Source organism: Colias philodice, chromosome 22 (assembly GCF_061535455.1).
Source record: "Colias philodice isolate Cphi_HAF_F1 chromosome 22, ilColPhil1 Martin Lab GWU primary, whole genome shotgun sequence".
Taxonomy (NCBI): Eukaryota; Metazoa; Arthropoda; class Insecta; order Lepidoptera; family Pieridae; genus Colias; species Colias philodice.
This window is the reverse complement of record NC_143107.1, coordinates 2,160,237-2,182,780: the sequence shown is the minus strand read 5'-3', so window position 1 is coordinate 2,182,780 and position 22,544 is coordinate 2,160,237. Positions and strand designations below refer to the sequence as shown.

Genomic DNA, 22,544 nt, shown 5'->3' with positions numbered 1-22,544 from the left:
ATACAATAATTACGTTGTTTCGGTATTTTGACGAGAAAACGCAGGAAACATCCGTTGTATCATTTTAGATAGATTGTATATTTTGTATCTGTAGAATTGAAATCAAAGCTATGTATATGTTGTCTCCATTCTTTTCTTATCGGATTGTTGATCCCAATGCGAATGCGTCACTTAAATTTTATAAAAGACAATTAAGAACATCAAAAATAAAGTGATACGTAAATATTTCACAGTGCAATATATTATGTAATTAATAATAATTATATATTTATGAAAAAATAATTACATCAGATTTAATAATAGCAATTGTTTTGAATGTACATAATATGAATAAATGATTACATCATAATAGTAATAATCACAATTGTTTTATTTCCCATTTGTTGCAACCCTAGCATATTTTCATGTAGCAGCAGAAGTACCTACACTGGCGGCGCGGCGGCATCGTGCGACATCAAAGGCATTGCCTTACTAGGTAAGTTTATAATGACTCATTTCTTTTATTATATAATTTACGTTTTACTTTTACAGAATCCGATTCAATGGATTATGAAGACGAGTCACACAACGCCATACGATAGTGATGATGAATGAACATTTCAATAAATGCATGCGTGTTTTTTTATGTTGTTTTGTAATTGTTAATTGTTTCTTAAATAAAGAAATAAACTAAATATTTAAATGATGATTTGTTATTTGCAACACAACTTTATATTTGAGATTCTTTACAAATGTATATTTAGTTTTGTATCATCAAATTTATAAATTTTATTCCATAGTTTTCAAAATTAAATGTAAATGACCATAAAAACATTAATAAAGTAAATCATTGATGTAAGGTCAGGGAACGTAATACATATATACATCTGACCATGTAGAAGCTAAGTCTTGTTGACTGCTGAAGTCTGTAAAGTTTTGTTGTCTGCTGAAGTCTGTACGCAATGAAAATGTCTGCCGTTTCGAAAATAAGTTTTTAAGACCCTAATAAATAAAATATATGAATGGCAGATCTGGTCAAATACTTTCAAAATTGTATTTTTTTCAGCACTTTCATAAGTGTCTGCCAGAATGTTATCCGCGTGATAATGGTCTGCCATTGTTATTTTCCGATAGTAATAATAATCTATTTTCAAATATCAAAATGGCAGACGTGGTCAAATGGTTTCAAAGTTCGCCAAAAATTTCCACCTGTCTTACCTAAGCGCGCGCCCCGTCCACCACTCTGGGCTTAGTGACTCCTCATCTCATGTATAGTAGGTATAGGGGAATCAACACACAAAAATCCAGATCTGGTCAAATACATACAGGTAGCTTTGCGCTAGCTCTCTAGCTATTACTTCTTATGGAGAGAAAACGTAAACATGTACCACGGGCGAAGCCGGGGCGGACCGCTAGTAAATAATAAAATAATAAATAGTGTATTAGATTTGTTATTGTATCTTGTATACCTACGAATAATTATTCTTACGTCTTGTTGGGAAATGTTCAAATACCTACCTATTGAAATAATTTACTGTTACAAATCATTAGTGTTATTAGTTTTGAGTGAATAGGCATGGATCAGAAATTCAGAATATAATATGCTACTAACTACTCAAATACATACATGTTTACACAACAAACACCACTGACCTCTATAACTATAAGTTATAGAGGTCAGTGACCGTCAGTGACAAACACTATGGATACCTACGCTCGCGAATGCAAATTCGGTGATTTACTAATTATTGATACCTAGTCATTGAATTCGTTTTGAAATAGCCTGTACTTTGTAATTTTTAGTGTTATAGACATTTATAAAATGTGGTGCTCATTTTTTTGTAATAAATCATCCCGAACGCTATTGTATTTTCGTTGTTTTATTTCAAGTGAACACCTATACAATTTTGTCACGAGCCGCCTCTGGCCTCTGGGTGAAATAAACAAGTCAAATGATTTTTGTTCTAATTGTATTTTGGTAGTAGTTTGTTTAGAATTTACATTACCATTGTTTAATTTTTATTTTGTATTTGCAGTAAAATAAAAAGATGAAAAACTTCATTAGGTATATTGTACGACACCTCACTCTGAATCGCGCTAGCGAAATTTTTTCGTTACAGAGCACATATACAACTTTCGGACAATCTTCATTGAGGTCGGCCGGCAAATCGAGTATGTCGAGAAACTTCACTTATTCGATGGAGGTATTCTACCTTCCTTCCTCCACAGTTGTGGGACCCCGACGTGCATTGAACACGCAGCTTTCTGATACTAGTAGCTAAAATCAAAACCACAGATATGTCTGTGATCAAAACCATAATAATATTTTTACCTATTATTTTACTAAAAGTCGAGTGCATCGAAATCGTAAATATGTTTTTCACCTTCCTGGTTTTTTTTCCATAGTAAATAGTGTTTTTGATTTGTTGTTGTATGAATAATTATTCTTACTTGTTATGAAATGTATTTTGAAATAATTTACTTTTACAAATCATTAGTGATATTAGTTTTGAGTGAAAATGCTTGGATCAGCATAATATCATATTTGCTACTTCAAATACATGTTTTGATAAAAAAAAAACAATAGTGTAATGTAGGTAATAAAATAAAACTGCGTTTTATTGTAGGTAATCAATTTTGACATTATTTATTTCCCAAAATTACAATAAAATAGTTTACGCCAACAAATATAACTTTTATTTTTATAACAATCCTACTTCCTACTAATGCGAAAGTTTGTGAGGATGTGTATGTGTGTGTTTCACGCAAATACTACTGAACCGATTACAATGAAATTTAGCACACATATAGAACGTAACTTGGACACATTGAATAGGTTTTATCCCGGAAACCCCACGGGAACGGGAACTATACGGGTTTTTTTTTGAAAATGCGGGCGGAAAGCTAATCGTTCATAATAATATAAACCGTAGCAGGTGGCGTTTTGAAGTTTTGTCTACCCATACAGAAAAATGAAAACCACAGGAGATTGCCCAAGTGACTATGGCACTTGGTATCGCAATCAAACTTATTGTGTCAAGATGAAATATAGCTCAATTTAAAGCTTGATGTTAGTACTTTTAGATATGATTAAAGTTTTTATGTAAATAAGCCGCAGTTCGCGACAATAAAAATAAAACAATAGTTTTATTCAACACTTCAAAAAACTACTTAATCGAGTTTAAACTAACGATGAACGTTAAGTTTTACATTTATTACATAGGTAATATTTTAATTTACAAGACAAATGTGAAAAGTAAATCGTAATTTAAACATTATTTCAAAATAACATCGAACAATGCGTCGAACACATTCATTTGACATTTCAAATAGAAACTATGACATATGACGTTTGCAAGAGAGATAGATATAGGTATGTGTCAAAACAAAACTTTTACTTTTATTTCTATTTATTCGGTATAATTACAACTTAATAGTGATAAATATGATCATTATAAATACAAATAGGAATTAACAATATCACGAACACGTGACACAACTAGTATTTTACCGATTCCATACGTAGTCATACATGTTTCAAAAGAAAAACTTTTACTTTTACTATTATTTCAATTTATCCGGTTTAATTAAGACTTAATATTGATACATATGATCATTATAAATACAAATAGGAATTAACAATATAACGAATACGTGGCACAACTAAAATTTTACCGATACCACCCGTGGTCATTCTCCTTTGTGGGTCATTTGTAACAGGATGGCGGTTCTACAGCGAAAAAAGAAAAATGATGGTCAGAACGCTGATACCGGATACCTTAAGATACTGTAATATAAAATATTACTAGATTAGATAAAATATTATAGGTAGTATCTTCACCGTGTGTGACGCGCTTTACATTCACGCCATCTAGAGTTAAATCTTTATCATTTTTGTATACGTCTGTGTGTGTAAACGACCCTGTATGCAATGACAGATGTTAAAACGCATAATTTTACCGAATTGGGTGGATTTTAAGGCAATGATATAACATATTTCAATAAAATATAATATTCAGTAACCGCCATGACTATTCCTAGGTTTGATGACTATTCCAATTACGCAAAAACTCAAATAAACTAGAAATGTAGAATTCAGCGCCATCTAGCGGGATATTGGCTGGGAACAGATCGTTGCAATCACCTTAACTTTGTTCGCCCTATCTCGTAAATTACAAAAATTACCTCCCACCTACTCAAGCTGTATTACGGCGACGCTTTGAAAATTATTTGCGTTTCTACGCTGAATTTTTTACAAGTGTTATCTCTGTAAGTGCTCAGAGCACTTGAGAAATAATTGGACGTGTAACGTTCTTTTTGATGCGATTTCGGATGTGAGCAAGACTGCCGGAATCGTGTGTAAAGTTTTGCGCGTTCCTTTTGTTTAGCTGTTTCGGCGTAGTATTCTGAGAGCAATACTGAGTGGTTGAAAACAACTTCATACAAAGGATGTTATTTCGAAATTGAAGTAAAGTATAGTGTATAGAAAGATCTACATATCAAATTTCAATCATACCATGATGGTTTAAAGCAGTTTAAATTCCAGGGTGAAAAATGATGGTGGTACAGAACGTATATAGAGCTAGCCTAACACATAGATAGCTAACACATAGAAATAGACTAAAACATAATAAAATAAAATTAATCCTCACCAAAGTTTCGTTTTATATCAAATCGAAGTACATAAAACGAACTAATTATTAACTTTTAAAATATGAAAACTTTCTCATAGTTTCTTATCAGGTCGAACAAGATCTTATAAAAGTTACACAGTTCGTAGCTAACCAGTAACCTCATTTTAATCTTAAACTTAGTAAGCTTCATTACGACCATGTTGAGTCAAGTTAATTTATAGATAGTATTATATTATCTATGTCTACTTACGAAAGTATCTGTCGAACTTAGAAATGTGAAGTTTTACAAACGATGCTTTGGCACTTTTGACAAAGGTTAAAGTAATAATTGGACGAAGATACTCCTTCAGAGAACTGCTAAAGGTTAACTCAATTTTTTTGAGGTAAATATAGACTTTGAAAATAGTCCGGAATATTAGACTTCAGGATCTGTACTTTTACCAGAGATAATATAATACTATAGGTTATATTTAGCTTAATAAAACGGTTAGACACTTGGAGCGGACTACAGACAATTTTCATAGATTTAAAAGAGATTTTAGCTCTAAAAATGTATTTTTATAAGATAAAGTTAGGTTAATTGATGTAGTCAGTCCTTCGAAGTTAATTGAACGATTAATGTAGCTAAAGTGTATAGTAGCACGAAGTGATTAATATCAATGTGAATGAAAAAGTATAAAGAGAAAAAACTACAAACCCGGCCAATATTTTCCAGATACATAAAAAATAGTCATCATTAAAATAAAATCGAATACACACATATATTTTTTTTTTTCATATCAGAATGAGATTCTGTTTTATTTCGTACATATTGTAATTAACAGAAAAGTTTAAACCTGCATCCACACATTAAATAAATATTTTCCATATTCATTCAAATAAACCATCGTTTCACGAAGTATTTATTAAAAATGTACAATACAAAATTGTAGGATTCTTTTCAATATGTATTTTTATCAATACATACTACATTTAAATTTAAATTTTATTAATGGTATGGGTGTGATTTATTTTGTGCTAACTACATCGTCATTATAATATCGTTTTAAAATGACTATTATAATTATTTATATGTATCTACACTACTTAGCTCTTTTATGATATTAAAGAATATGATAACACTATTTTCTTCCTTCTAGATGAATGTGCACCCACCCTCGCACCATGGCGACCACCAAACGAAGTGACGAGCGAAATAATACCACACAGACACAACGAAATAGACCATGCGATATACGATATTAACGATATCGTACACTTCGAGGATAACGACCTTGTCATGCGAGACTCGAAGGACCAAAACAAAATAGACAATTCCATATTAAATTATAAAGATATGAAAAAAATAAAGTTCGATAATGATAAACGGGATGTTCGATTGTTCAATCAAAATGATGGAGGAACAAAAAGTGATGAAACAAGGGTGATGAAAGAGGATTACTGTGAGTGCCAACATGGCGGCGGATGTGTTGGTAGCGTGTGCTTGTGCCCGCTCGGATACGCGGGGGATAAGTGCGAAATTACGCTCGATTTGAAGGTATGTAAATTTAAATTATTTTGGGGTAATGTTCAAGAAATATTTATTTATTGTTCTTTCCATGACCAATGATTTATTTTCATATTTTTTTTACAAAAACGTTTTCACCAATATTCGTACGGTATTTTTACATAACTACATCGACGAATAAAAATTGCAACTAAATGCGTTCATCAAATCCAAAACAAAACCAAAATGACAAAATTTTGGGCAAAACCAAAAGCTTGCCCAATATTTAGTCTATTTCACGCATTATACAATAAAACATCTACTAGATACTTAAAGAATTTAATAACCCCCACATTTGTGCCATAATCTACGAAATTTACAAAACAATACGCAAGTAAGATAAATGCAAGCTCTTACCCGTGGGCAAGTATCATAAATTCCCTAATGCGTTTTATAATTACATCTCCTCTAGACAAATATATCCATTGTCTTATGAAGGGAACAGAAAATACCTTCTTTGTCTTCGTTGAAGCATTTTCTAGCAAAAAATATCTCAAATAAATGCTAAACATTATTTAAATGTCCTTTTCTGTTGGTCTTCTATTATATTACGAATATAATCTGTAACGTTAAATTGAAATTTACGTGGAATAATTTATCAGTTTTTGTGCTTTGTTATTTGGTTGGTTAAATCGTATTTTTAGGCGAAATAATGACTTGATTCGGAGAAAAAGTAACATTTTTATTAAAAACAGGTTTAAAAGAATGAAATGAAATTTTCATTTATATTATTTTACGAGAAAAATAATTAAGAAATAGTCGAAGTCCTAGAAATAATTTGCTTTAACGAGTCGAGAGTTAGACTGCCTTCGCTTTGATGAGGCTTCGAGAACTGAAAACAAGAAAATACCAGTATAATATGCAAATAAAAATAGTTGTAATTTTAATTAAATTCTATCTCTCCAATTCAATTTTCCAACGTTTTAATAGATTTGCTTAGAGTATAATATAAATCCTACATTATCAGAGGATCTGCAATTTCATTTATTAAGTAATTATTTGTTATATAACATTTTGTTTTTTGATATATACCTAACTCTTAATTATTACTAAAAGAAACTTGAGACTTGTCAAGAGACACCCGGATGGAACGATTTTCTTTCCGATTAGTTAGTTAAAAGAGAAAGAGAGACAGACAGAGAAACACACGCACAAAAATTATCGTTACAACTTTTCGTCTTATTTTTTCCGTCTAGCCCCCTTCGCAACGCACGATAAGGAACTTCGTTCCAATAATAATAATAACGTTCTAGATTGCCTCACATTCACAATGATCCCATTGCCATTTTATAAAACAAACTTTTCCTAAAATAGCGTAGAAAAATATCCAATTAAAATAAGTCGATTTATCATAATTTTCCCGAGAGCCAAGACTTATTAACTACGAAAACTTCCCCGTATCTTAAAGTTATAACAATCTGTTATAATATGTTGACTGAAAATTACCGCTCTTTTATATCTAATGATTATTAAGATAAAATATGTAAAACTTGGGAAAACTTTGCAAGAATATAAATTTTGACGATCGTTAAGCAACAGAGTTACGATGTTTTTTAAATTCAAGTTATTTAAAAGTTACAAGTATAAGAATGATCATTAGGCTACAAAGGTATTTTATAAAACTATTTTATATGAATTTCATTTCCATCGCAAATACATTTTCATTTTTTTTTCACGTATTGTACCCACCAAAAATCATTGAAATATTTTTTTTTAGCCGTATAACAAAAGATAGTTAAAAGTAACAAGTTATAATTCATTTTTTTTTAATCCAGTCTAGTCATATTTGTTTATTTTTGTTCACTTATCAACACATAATTTATATCGAACGTTATCTAATAATGATAATATTTTTTCCAAACATTTCTTCTTATCTCCTTTTTGTTCCCCACAAATTAATCTCGTAACCGAACCACCAATAAACCAAAATCTAGAACACATCCTATTGGAATGATTTACGCTAGAATATTGTAGAACTTAACAAATTTCCAGGTGCCCAGATTCAACGGTTCTTCGTATTTGCGGCTGCCAGGCTTGGGTAACTCGGCGCAAAGCTGGCTTGATATACAGGTATTTATAGTTATTTTGTTATTTATTGAATTTGCGTTTATTATATTTACGTGTAGGTTTTGTACACTTATAAACTGTGTATTATATTGATAATAGACTTTTAACTTTACTGATATGATGATTAGGTATACATAGTTTAGATATGATGTGGTAGTATGTTTTCTATTAATTGAATAAAGTTTGTAGTATCTTCGTTTATTTTAAGTTATTTTATACTTCGTGTAAATGTATAGTTAATTGAAAATTTCAAAACTCTCGCAAATACACAATTATTTTCCATAGTTAGGTATTTATTAATACTACAAAACCGTAACTCACATTTCAATTACTTCTAAAAACATAAAAACCTCCATTTCATCAAATGCACGACTACTTCAACTTTTACAGTTTTAATTACAAAAGTGTATGAAAGTTCGCATCGCTCCAAACTTTAACGATCGAACTTATATTGTTTGCGTTAGTGCAAAATCGAACTTTAATCACCAATGTTTCTGTTTCTGTTTCCAACTGGAAATTATTTAAATTGAACGGACGTTCGAATGCTGTTTCTTTAAGTTGAGAATTGGTCGAACGAATTTGTAAGTGTTTGTAAACAATCTTTCGTATATTATAGTGAAGATGTTTTATATTGTTGTTTTATTATTAGTTAGGCTAAAATTAGAAATATAAGTGCGTTTTAATACCGATGGTTACCTACTTCAAGCTTCATTTTTGCGACAAGAAGGAATCGGGCATTAAAAATAAAAGAATAAATTATTGAAGGCATCTTTTATTATTTCCTCCCTCTATGTCTTCTCTCTTTAAAACTAAATAAGTAATGGATATCTTCCTAGTGAAGACTCAATCAGCTTTGGCTATTATTTATTACTTATTACATAAATTCTTCATAATTTATGTATTTAGTAGATACTTATTAATTGTGTCTCCAGTGTCATAAATATCCATGAAATCAATCATGATATGAAAAAACTCAATAATAAAAAAGTTGAGAGGTGTCAAGAGACACCCGGATGAAACGAAGTTGTTAAAATAACTGGCTTGCTTTCTATGAAAGAGAGAGACAGATAAACACACGCACGCAGTACTTACAACTATTGTAAATTTGTCGTTATAACTTTTCGTCTTAATTTTTTCCGTCTAGCCATGCATTATTCGCAACGCGCGATAAGGAACTTCGTTCCAAGACATGTTTAGCTACTACCCTATATTACATTTACTTATTTATTAATGAAAAAATTACAGCTTACAATATAATTGACTTAATCTAATTATGTTTACATGTTTACATGGTAAATGCCAATTACTAGATTTACAAATATCTTTTGTATATTTTACATAATAATAATTTCAGATAACAGTAAAACCTTCAAACGGTGATGGACTACTGCTATACAACTCTCAAGATCCGAGTGGTGATGGTGATTTCTTCTCACTACATTTGAGAGACTATTTCGTTGAATTTGCCTTTGATTTGGGCTCTGGTATCGCTCTTGTGAGGTTAGTATTTAAAATTAAGTAGTTTTACATGCAAACAAAGTATGAATTCATTTTTAGTCATGATAAAAATGTTAAATTGATTTCGGTCTTAGAAATATTTGTTTAATAGTTTTTAAAGATTATAAAAAAGTAACACATTAAAATTGGTACCCATTTTTAATTTATCGCTTGTTGGCGATATACCTAAAAGCATAATTGACGTTGTATTCGTCATTTTAACTGACAGATAAAGCTAAACGTAACATACAGATAAAAAATTGACAAGAATGATATCACTTTAAAAATCTTAATAAAATAACCTTATTTAAATTTTCTTAACAATTCCAGATCAGCCTACCCGCTCCACCAAAACCGCTGGCATCACATAACAATAAACCGTTCCGGGCGACGGGCCACTTTACACGTCCGACACGACGACACGACACGATCCCCGCACGACATTCGGTCTGTGACGTCACGTGGGGTCGCGAGGTACTTGCAACTGAAGCAGCATTTGTTACTTGGAGGCGCTCCTCAACCGTTACCGTTGAGATTAGCGTTAAAGAATAGCTTCAGTGGATGTGTGGAACAGGTGAGAGATAACACACGACACAAGACACACCATAGAAGACACAACAAAAACCAAGAGATAACACACGACATACGCCACACATCTTCCCCACATCCATCCTCCCCAAATCCATCCTCCCCACATCTATCCTCCCAACTTCCATCCTCCCCACTTCCATCCTCCCCAAATCCATCATCCCCTCTTCCATCCTCCCCACTTCTATCCTCCCCACTTCCATCCTCCCCAAATCCATCCTCCCCTCTTCCATCCACTTCTACACTTTGTTGCTTGGAGGCGCTCCTCAACCGTTACCGATGAGATTAGCGTTATAGAATAGCTTCAGTGGATGTGTGGAACAGGTGAGAGATGACACAAGACACAACAAAAACCAAGAGATAACACACGACATACGCCACACATCTTCCTCCCCACTTCTATCCTCCCAACAACCGTCCTCCCCACTTCCATCTCCCTTCTTCCATCCTCCCCACTTCCATCCTCCCTTCTCCCATCCTCCCCACATTCATCCTCCCCACATCCATCCTCCCTTCTCCAATCCTCCCCACATCCATCCTCCCTTCTCCCATCCTCCCCTCTTCCATCCTCCCCACTTCCATCCTCCCAACATCCATCCTCCCCACTTCTATCCTCCCCACTTCCATCCTCCCCACATCCATCTCCCTTCTCCCATCCTCCTCCCCACATCCATCCTCCCTTCCCCCATCCTCCCCTCTTCCATCCTCCCCACATTCATCCTCCCCACATCCATCCTCCCTTCTCCCATCCTCCCCTCTTCCATCCTCCCTTCTCCCATCCTCCCCACATTCATCCTCCCCACATCCATTCTCCCATCCTCCCTTCTCCCATCCTCCCCTCTTCCATCCTCCCCACATCTATCCTCCCCACATCTATCCTCCCCACTTCCATCCTCCCCACTTCCATCCTCCCCACTTCCATCCTCCCTACTTCCATCCTCCCCACTTCCATCCTCCCCAAATCCATCCTCCCCAAATCCATCCTCCCCACATATATCCTCCCCACTCTCCACTTCAATCCTCCAGAACTTTTCAAAGTCCAAATATTAGTAAATAGGTACAAAATAATTATAATAGTTGCCTTCGATTTCTTCGAATAACCTAAAATTATAACATTTCAGCTAATAATAAACGACGAAGAGTTGTCCGTCGTGTCGTCAGCGTTGGGTGGTGTTAATGTGGACAACTGTGATGACGCTAGAAATAATTCTTGCACGTATGTATATAAATCTGTATAATTTATTTATTTGATAGGAAAAACAATACTGATGCAAGTTATTAATTAATATTATTCGTAGAAAACTTCTTAGTAAAATACTTCTTTTCTAGCAAAACTTTTTGATCACATACCTAAAGTTGAATTTTTGAAGTTACCTTCTTCTAGATGTCGAAATTTAACCTTGCAGGAGACAATCTAACTACAAATATTATTATCATAGGAAATTTACAAGCATAGAGAAAATATTATTAGATCCTAATTCCTAAGCATTCATGTCATGGCAAAATAATAAAAAAATCCAAAACTTTATATAATCACAGCAACTTCAACACAAAAAATATTAATCGACAACTACCCACATAATTTTTTAAACAAAATAATTAATAATTCACACCGAATCTGTTTACAGCAACAACATGTGCAAAGAAAAACCAGAACCAATACCAATATACCCGAAAAACTTGACGACAAACGATATTCACCACGCGATTGTACCAAAAAAGGGGTTCCGATTAAAATACCACAAGACAAAATCGAAAAAACACATCCAAAGCAAGAAATATAAGAACTTGAAGAAATACCAATATTTAGAGGAAAAAAGGTCGAACGATATAATAACAGAGAGACCGTATGATGGACAAACATACATGCAAGTGAAATATTTGAATAGTAATGAAATTAACTGGGGTGATACGAACACATATCCGAGTTTCTCCGGTACGGATAGCTTCATACATATCGATGATGAAGAAACTATGAAGAGGTAAGGAATTTTATTTATATTAAGTAGATATTTTGTAAATTGAAGGTAGACTTACATATTGTTATTGCTTAATTTATAAATTACAAGAGTAACGGAAAACTAAATTCACCTATTCATAATAAATTTTTCCATAATAAAGGAGAATGGGCATTTTACTATGGAAGTTGGGCCTGAACCCTTGAGTTGGACCAATACACATGAGATATTGTTTTTATAATAGATCATAACACATACATAACGGGAAAAATAAATATAAAAAAATAATCAACCGGGTTTTTGTACAGTCACATCAAGTTTTATTTCTTTGTGTATAATATTTTTTGCAATAAATAACTGTTATAAGACAATGACAATATCTTTATGTTACTCCAATTCACTTTCACTTACAAATACGTACTAATCTTAAGCCTTCTAATAACCGAAATACACTAATATTATGTTTTGTAACAGGTACCTATACCGTGTTTATTATAATTTAACGTAGTTAGACGTTTTTTTGTGGTTAAACGTGGGTTAAACTCAGTCACTCCAGTGACATTTAGATTTATACTTACTTCACTCGAATTAAAAACACCGTTATTGTGCGCAAAATAATAGCCAAATAAATAAAACTTTTTGCCTTGACTGTACAAGAACCCGGTTGATTTATTTTTTTATTTTATTTTTTTCGTAAGGTATGTGTAATGATCTATCACAAAAACAATATTTCGTGTGTATTAGTCTTAGCCCAACTTTCAGGCCCAATTTGCCCATTCTCCTTTTATCTAAGTAGGTAAGTATATTAGTATTTATTTCTGGTTTCCATAACACAAGTGAAAGCTTAGTATGGATCAGACCGTGAAATTTGACCTGAAATATTTGTATTTATTTATTTTATTTTAGGACTAAGTATACATATTTTATGACTATACACATTTCCTTTCCTACCAGGTTGCCTGGAAGAGATTGCTGTGTAGCAATAAGGCCGCCTATTGTGCAAAATTGTTGTACCTTATTAGTTTGTACCACAAGTCTTTAAATGTTTTGTACAATAAAGAGTTATAAATAAATAAATAAATATACATAAAACAAACCATTGCAGACTGCTCAGCTACTCGCTAGACATAAACATCCGGTTCCGCTCGGTGACGTCACACGGGCTGCTCGTGTGGAGCGGCCGCGCGGTCGACACGGGGGACTTCTTGTCACTCGCTGTGGAACACTCTGTGCTTGTTTTTAGGTATGTTTGTATGTATGTACGGATAGTGAATAATGTTTTTGACGTGACAACGTCTTATAATTCGATAGAGCCGGCTACACGCACGAAAAAAAATGACTCATGCGGCGTTACCTCGCTCTGAGGCGTTCCATGTAAGGCTTGAAGTGCGAGCGAGAGCGCGGAACGAGCGACAAAGAAGCACAATCGGACGTTGTCACGTTCAACTATCGTCAGTAAACCGACTTTACAGACAACCAATTTTTTTTTTTTTAGGTACGATACTTTGCAATCTTTTGGTCGGGCTGAAGTTGCTGACAATGAGTAGAAATAGCTCCTATGCAACCTCGGAGCAATTAACTAGCCTGGAGAAGTAACAATTAATTGAACGTTTCTTATATAGTGGCTCTCTTTTATTCAATACCCTTATTAATGCGATAGAAAGAGACAACACACTATTATCTGCTTGGCATTCAAATCCACATGTAGCCACTTTTTGTTCTAAAAAGGTTTTGACGACGCGGTTGGCGCAGTGGTAAAGCAATTGCCTACTGAGCCGACGGTCCCGGGTTCGATCCCCGGTCAGGGCAAATAATTGTGTGACGAACTCAATTATTTGTTCTTGGGTCTGGGTGTTATTATCTATATATGTATTTATTAAATATTATATTTATCGTCGCCTAGTACCCACAACACAAGCCTTAATTGAGCTTACTGTGGGACTAGGTCGATTTGTGTAATAATGTCCTATAAATATTTATTTATTATTTATTTATTTATTATTTATTATAAAAAGGTAGTGCTTGACACTTTATCGAATACTAAAATATCGATAAATAAAAAAATTAAGATATAAAATTGCTTGAAGATAATTTAAGATTCGTTTAATTTTGAATTATGGATAGGTAATTCCAAATTTTAAGATTATTTTAATTTGGAATTATTCATTTACGATGCGTATTGACTGCCTTGCATTGTATGGTAGTGGTATTTATAAAAAATATTATTAGGTATTTCGGTTTAGGTTGTTTTTATGGTTTCGTAAAAAGGTACGTATTTTTTCCTGTTTTCATAGATTCATTCATAGAATTATACCTACGGAACCCTTCGTGCGCGAATCTGACTTCCACTTGGTTGATCTTTTTACAAATCAATAGTCGTATCCTACTAATATTATAAAAGCAAAAATATATAATAACTAGAGGTCCCCCCCGGCTTTCCCGTGGTACATATTTCGCAATAAAAGGTAGCCTATGTCCTTTCTCGGGTATCAAAATATCTCCATACCAAATTTCATGCAAATTGGTTCAGTAGTTTAGGCGTGATTGAGTAACAGACAGACAGAGTTACTTTCGCATTTATAATATTAGTATGGATGGACATTTGATACTCTTTCACGTAAAAACTACTAAATGAGTTTTTATGGAACTTTACAATTATATAGTTTAAACATCAGAATAACATATAGGCTACAATTTACCGCCGGAAAATAACTCATTCCCACAGGAAAAAATTGGTAAAAGTTTAAAATAAATTGCTTCAAATAAAACAAATAAACATTTATTTTTTTAACAGCATTTTATTTCGACACTTAATTACCAAATTACAATATTTATTATTTAAAATAGATGCCACCTTAAACTTGTCGCACAGCATCTCTGCAATCTGCATCTCTGCACTTTACTTTTCTTCCCGTCTGATTAGAAATGATTTGAACAAGGCCGAGAATGTTTTGAAGGCTTCCAATTTTCCCTGTGCTATAGCTTTAACCCAAACATCTTTTAATTGTTCTCAAGCCAGAAACCTGCAAATAACAATAAAATCCATACTTAAATAACTTTTTTCTCCTAACCTATTTGATTTAAAGCAGTCATTGTCAAAGTACCTTAGCAAAGTACGTATATTTGAATATTTCGTTTCTATTAAAGTATCGATAATTGTACAACACTATGGAAGTAATATTTTGCATTTTCTCTCAAAAATAAGCTAATTATGATTTCATTTAAATGATCAAGGGTAGATAAAACATAGATGATTTAGAAAATAACGCAAATTCACTGATTTATAATACAATTAGCCAAAAATTGATCAAAATCACTAACCTGTGAAATGACAAATTTCTATCTTCGTCCGATTTCACATTACTACGGCTTTTACAGCCGTAAGCAACACAAGCCATGTTATCTTTAGTTAATTGTCTTTTCATAAAATAACAAATTAAACTAAAACACTCGTTTTTCACTTCAAACAAAATAATTAAAATAACCAAGCGATGATCACCAGACTGGTGATCAAAACAAATTGAAATGGGCCATGTCATTTCAAACTGTCGAACTGACATATATCTGTTCTCTTTTTTCGCATGACATTTTGCCATAAGCCAAAAAGGCCAAACTAGTGCTTTATTGTTCAATTAATTGTTACTTCTCCAGGCTTGATAATTGCTCCGAGTATGCAACAGATAAGAACTACGGTAAAACAGTAGTGCTTCAGCCTGGTCAATAAGTTTGGGTGTGTTTTTGTATTGACTGTGAATTATAATATGGTTTTTTGTGTTTTTCTTTCGAATTCTGTCACTGCTTTAAGATCCGTATGATTTTGTTCACATCTTCAATATGTAAGTAATGACGGTTTATTTTAATTCTTCCTCCAGTAAAGTATTCGTTCGGGAATTGTCTAAAAGAGAAAAAAATATTTTTTTAACTTAGTGCAAATAAAATTGTTGTTTAGGATTCCACTCACCTAAGATTTTATGTCAGTCGTTTTCTTATTAAAAATATATTTTCTACGTTCCGATTTTTATCGTTGTTTTTAATGTATTTTCCAGATACGACTTGGGAAGTGGTGAAGTCGTAATAATAGCGAATCATACGAAAGTGGATGATGGACTGTGGCATAGAGCTCGGGCTACTAGGTAAGATGATAAAAATCACATGTAGGTATATTACAAAAAAAAATTTTTGTAATATAGATGTAATGAATAGCAATAATTGATATAAAAATAACAAATATTGAAATAAGTCTGTTTATCTGAAATGAAGAAAAAAATGTTTTTTGTTTAAGGAACAATTTGTGTTCTGATAAAAAAAAAATTAAATCAACCTCTAGACTTTTAGAGACATTTTGTGACCTATTTGATAAAAAAAATATACGTACTATGGACGCTTTTTTTACGATCAGTCTTAATAATATTTTTTTTTCTGAAGTCAACTGTATAAATTGCACAAAATATAAACAAAAAACCGTAATATTTCAGAAACAGACAAGCGGGGATATTAGAAGTGGATGGGTTGGGTTCAGTCGGCAAAATATCACCCGGCAAGTTGAAACAGTTGAACACTGAGAACGGTTTATATATAGGTAAGTTTTTTTCTCATAAATAGGTGCTTGACTTAAGCATTTATTTATTTTATACTTTATTGCACACACATAAGAAAGTACAAATACAGAAAGAACATAAAATAGACAAAGATATCTATAAACGGCGGCCTTATCGCTAGGTAGCGATCTCTTCCAGGCTACCGTATGCGTAAGAAGAGATTTTGATTGAGGTGGGTGAGCAAAAATAAGGCATAAATGAACAAATTTTTAAAGTGAAACTTTTATTACATCGTCTCAAACTTTTTGGTCTGTGTAGCGCATGTCGCGTGTATCGCGGCTGCCGAGTAGGTATACCTACTCGGCACGCGACATGCGCTACACAAAGCAGTGTTCGGAACCGTTCGAACAGTTTCACTTTTACCGTGGTTTCATAAAACCACACAACATTTTTTAAACTGGCTGTGTACGCTGCACCTGTGTACGCTGCACGCTGCACCTGTGTACACTGTACCTGCATGTACGTGCACCTGTATGTACGTGTACCTGCATGTACGTGCACCTGCATGTACGTGCACCTGCATGTACGTGCACCTGTATGTACGTGCACATATATGTACACTGTACCTGCATGTACGTGCACCTGCATGTACGTGCACCTGCATGTACGTGCACCTGCATGTACGTACACCTGCATGTACGTGCACCTGCATGTACGTGCACCTGTATGTACGTGCACCTGTATGTACGTGCACCTGCATGTACGTGCACCTGCTTGTACGTACACCTGCATGTACGTGCACCTGCATGTACGTGCACCTGCATGTATGTACGTGCACCTGTACGTGCGCCTGCATGTACGTGCACCTGCATGTACGTGCACCTGTACGTGCACCTGCATGTACGTGCACCAGCATGTACGTGCACCTGCATGTACGTGCACCTGCATGTACGTGCACCTGCATGTACGTGCACCTGCATGTACGTGCACCAGCATGTACGTGCACCTGCATGTACGTGCACCTGCATGTACGTGCACCTGCATGTACGTGCACCTGCATGTACGTGCACCTGCATGTACGTGCACCTGCATGTACGTGCACCTGTATGTACGTGCACATGTATGTACGTGCACCTGCATGTACGTGCACCTGCATGTACGTGCACCTGTACGTGCACCTGCATGTACGTGCACCAGCATGTACGTGCACCTGCATGTACGTGCACCTGCATGTACGTGCACCTGCATGTACGTGCACCTGCATGTACGTGCACCTGCATGTACGTGCACCTGCATGTACGTGCACCTGCATGTACGTGCACCTGTACGTGCACCTGCATGTACGTGCACCAGCATGTACGTGCACCTGCATGTACGTGCACCTGCATGTACGTGCACCTGCATGTACGTGCACCTGCATGTACGTGCACCTGCATGTACGTGCACCTGCATGTATGTACGTGCACCTGTACGTGCGCCTGCATGTACGTGCACCTGCATGTACGTGCACCTGTACGTGCACCTGCATGTACGTGCACCAGCATGTACGTGCACCTGCATGTACGTGCACCTGCATGTACGTGCACCTGCATGTACGTGCACCTGCATGTACGTGCACCTGCATGTACGTGCACCTGCATTTACGTGCACCTGCATGTACGTGCACCAGCATGTACGTGCACCTGCATGTACGTGCACCTGCATGTACGTGCACCTGCATGTACGTACACCTGCATGTACGTGCACCTGCATGTACGTGCACCTGTATGTACGTGCACATGTATGTACGTGCACCTGCATGTACGTGCACCTGCATGTACGTGCACCTGTATGTACGTGCACCTGTATGTTCGTGCACCTGCATGTACGTGCACCTGCATGTACGTGCACCTGCATGTACGTACACCTGCATGTACGTGCACCTGCATGTACGTGCACCTGTATGTACGTGCACATGTATGTACGTGCACCTGCATGTACGTGCACCTGCATGTACGTGCACCTGTATGTACGTGCACCTGTATGTTCGTGCACCTGTATGTATTTTAATATTTATAATTAATTGAATTTCTATCAAAATTTTAAATTACAATAAAAAACCTAGAAGCATTGACAAAATATTTTTGATTATAGGTAACGGGTGATTTTTTGACCTTTCTTGCATTTTATAACTGACGGATAAATGATTTCCTAAAGTTATGAAATCCCAACTTTTTCCCTCATTTATAATATAATATCTATTTTTAAAATTGTGTTTTATATTAACAAATAAATGATATTTGCAGGTGGTCTACCGTCCATAGAGATCAATACGAACAACCGCTACAAATCCGGTCTGATCGGTTGCGTCTCACAAATATCACTGAGCGGCGATTTCGATATACCATTGACACTTTCAAAACTACCCCACACTATAACAAATAATGTCGGACGATGCACACCGTGAAAATAATATTAATTAATTAAATTTATTGTTGACTTTTTTTTTTGAAGAGGGTACTTGTCGATTTCTTTTATGAATTTTTTTGTATGGTTTTTTTGATCAATTAATTGCATTTTAATATCACCAATGAAAATGCCTATTAATATAAATATCTGTAAATATATCATACAATTAAACAATTCTTATAAAATTATGAGCGTACTTATTTGTTTGAGTAATGTGACGTCACAACCATCAGCTAATGGCCGAATTGTCGGTTTTTAAAAAGGTTTTTATCAGTTTATTCCCTAGCACATGATTATATGTATTTGTAATAAAAAATAATAACAAATTATAAAGGCTGAAATATTTAATCAAGTACCCTATTATAACCCAACTCCGCGGAAACATATCAATTCAAACATCGGAGGCAATAAAATTATTTTATCTGTACCATTAGTCAATTTATTATCTGTATCGCGACCTTCCCCTTGGCGTTATTATTTACGTACAATGTAACTTTTCGAAGTGCTTTACTATCTAGTAGATAAAAAAAAAACTACATATTTGTAATGTTATAAAATTAAATATAGTCGTACAAGTGATTCGCACGCGTTCTTTCCGTTTACAAAAATATAGTTTCAATTATCTATAGACACGACTTGTTATATAAGAGTGTGGCGTATGAACAGATAGCTGTCTCACTCTAGCGTATCTGGTTCAGAGTGTTAGAGCGAGACGGCACGACCCGTGACGTCATCCCGTTTATACGCGCTATATTTATAAACTAGTATGTACACGTAATAGCATTTGTATTGAATTTTTGCATAAACGTGTTTTAGAACGTATGTAAGTAGATAATTAATAGTATTCGGTATTACTGAGCTTTTATATTAAGCGTAGCCCTGTTTTTTATTTAAGCTTCGCTTCCGTTTCACTCAAATATATTGTAATGTAATTTTTTTTTAATGTTACAGAACTGTTCTGTAGAAAATGCATTTATTTTGTCTTAATTATTTTTAAGTAAGTTTTTGAAAATACCTTAAAACGTGAATATTTTATCGTGTTTAATGTGATTTTAGAAATTGAAGACATTACAAGGATTTCCAATGCGATCTATTTATTATCTACTTTCTGTATAATGGAAAAAATGACAAAAAAAATGTTCGAAACACCAGACTACATTTTTTTTTTCAATTATATAATAATGCCTTTAATTTCCAAAACTACATCAAATTAAACGCTTATATTTTGCAAAAAAAAAACTATATATTGAAAAAGTGCTTAATAAATTATATACGCATTCCTCAAATCCCACTGTTATCACTAATTTGTCAATTATTGAATCCACAGGGTTAAAATTGTTTCTATAACATATCTTTGTGATTTTTTTGCATTTATTTAATATTAAATAAATATCTCCCACGCTTTATTCATTATTCACGAAATGAATGAACAAAAATGTCTAATCGAAACGACCAAAAAATTGTTTTATTTTAAATTAGTGTTTTGGAGTCATTTTTGGAGGGTAGTTATAAAAAAGTTTGGTAGGATTGTATGATATCCATTCCAACTTGCTTTGATTATTGACATTTCCAGTCTCTGGTTCTAAAAAAGTAATACTAATAGTGGCTGCCTTTCAAGTTTTTCTTCTTATTATAAAAAAAAATTAAAACATATTCACCGATTTTGATATTTTATTCTTCAATCATAACAAGTTATTCGTGAATGTCATAGTCATGCAATTTGTTTGGTTTTCTATCCGGGGTCAACCGGGGGCTATTCTAAATAAAATCTATATTCTTATTTCAAACTACCTTCATAGAAATTACAATTTTCAAACTACCTTCATTCTAATGACTCCAATACACTTAACCATATAATGTTGTTCATAAAATATTGTATAATGATACTCAAATAATACTTACCAAATATGAATCTAGTCTGTTTGTTTTATACTATATAGAAATGATCTCATAAATAACAATTATGTATATTTCATATTTATTTATTAGACTGTTTGAGTGTTTATTTATTATGAAAATGTATATTTTGAAGGGCGTTATTGAGATTATGTAGTCTATAGATTTTTTGTCTGACTGACAGTTCGTAGTTCCTAATTTTTTTAACGATTTTTTCAATATTCATTTTCAATATTTTAAATTTTCTAATTCAGACCTTTTACTGCATTTTAAGTTCGTTTTGGTGACCGTTTAAATATTTAAAAGCTTTTTGTTTCATTTATTTTGAGTCCTAGAATTATATCTCAATAACGCCATTTCATGCCTGGGTTAAATTGATAAATCATAACAACCTTTTGCACATATTTTACCCAAACCAAAGTTAATCCTAAACCTTAAACCAAAGTAAACTTTTAAATGACATACCCATAGTTATATTATGCGTTATTATTAATTGAACATTTTAAAAGAACTGCAAGAAAAAATATACTGTACAGTTTTTTTACGGATTTTCAGAAGAAAACGTTGGGTTACGCCACATTTTTTTTTCAACAAATAAATGAGCAGATGTTGTATCAGGTTTTATTGTTAATTTACCTACATCACTATTCACTGATAGTCAATTGATACAGCATATATGTAAATTAAATAAAGTTTCCTTACAGATAAAAAAAGATTTCAATATAACCCAGGTCCAGGGCGATTAGAACTACGACTAGCTTCGGTAGAATTAGTTTTGTATGTGAACCTGTCCGATGTAATATACGCCGTTATTTGTACAAAATTATATCACTAAAATATGTTTTTTGTGTTTTATTACCCGTTTTACTGTAAGGTGGTTTTCAAGGTAAGTAAGGTTCTTATGTATTATGACAAAATGTAGGCTAGTAAGTCTAAAAAAAATATTGACTTTTTTTTCATTACTCTACAACCTTTACTATTCCCTACTCGATTCCCTATGTTCAAAATATATAGTTCAATAAATACACACAAAAATACCCTAAAAATTGGTCAAGCTGTTTTGAACAAGAAGCAACCACTGCAACAGATGAATTTATTTGAATTTGAAACCAATGTACCTATACGAAAATCTATGATAATTTTTATGCAAATAATAATATGTAAAAATTAGTGAACAAATTATAAAATTTTGCGGAAGTTTTGCGTCACGGACCATATTTTATTCATGTAAATTTATTACTCATAGCCTTAATAGAGCTAGGGGGTAAAACCAAGGATTTAGATTGTAAATAATATAGGTCCAATAAAACTGAATAAAATAAATGCTTTCGCATATTAATTACTCTCACTTTTACATTACCGACATAGCGCTACGTTACATTTATTTTATTGT

General features: G+C 33.7%; 1 protein-coding gene and 1 long non-coding RNA gene across 2 annotated transcripts in view; one reads left to right on the top strand and one right to left on the bottom strand.

Moving 5' to 3' along the window:
• The window catches only part of LOC149478325 (pikachurin-like), a 171,247-nt gene extending 149,255 nt beyond the window's left edge, over positions 1-21,992 (top strand). The window contains exons 9-18 of the mRNA XM_089709472.1: positions 5,753-6,150; positions 8,152-8,229; positions 9,581-9,726; positions 10,054-10,297; positions 11,433-11,527; positions 11,940-12,293; positions 13,375-13,512; positions 16,316-16,402; positions 16,745-16,848; positions 19,093-21,992. Of these exons, the coding sequence (XP_089565598.1) occupies positions 5,753-6,150; positions 8,152-8,229; positions 9,581-9,726; positions 10,054-10,297; positions 11,433-11,527; positions 11,940-12,293; positions 13,375-13,512; positions 16,316-16,402; positions 16,745-16,848; positions 19,093-19,253 (1,805 nt within the window). The 3' untranslated portion in view covers positions 19,254-21,992. The remainder of the gene's footprint in view (positions 1-5,752; positions 6,151-8,151; positions 8,230-9,580; positions 9,727-10,053; positions 10,298-11,432; positions 11,528-11,939; positions 12,294-13,374; positions 13,513-16,315; positions 16,403-16,744; positions 16,849-19,092) is intronic.
• LOC149478323 (uncharacterized) overlaps positions 1-22,544 on the bottom strand; it is a 52,753-nt gene that overhangs the window by 1,184 nt on the left and 29,025 nt on the right. The window lies entirely within an intron of this gene.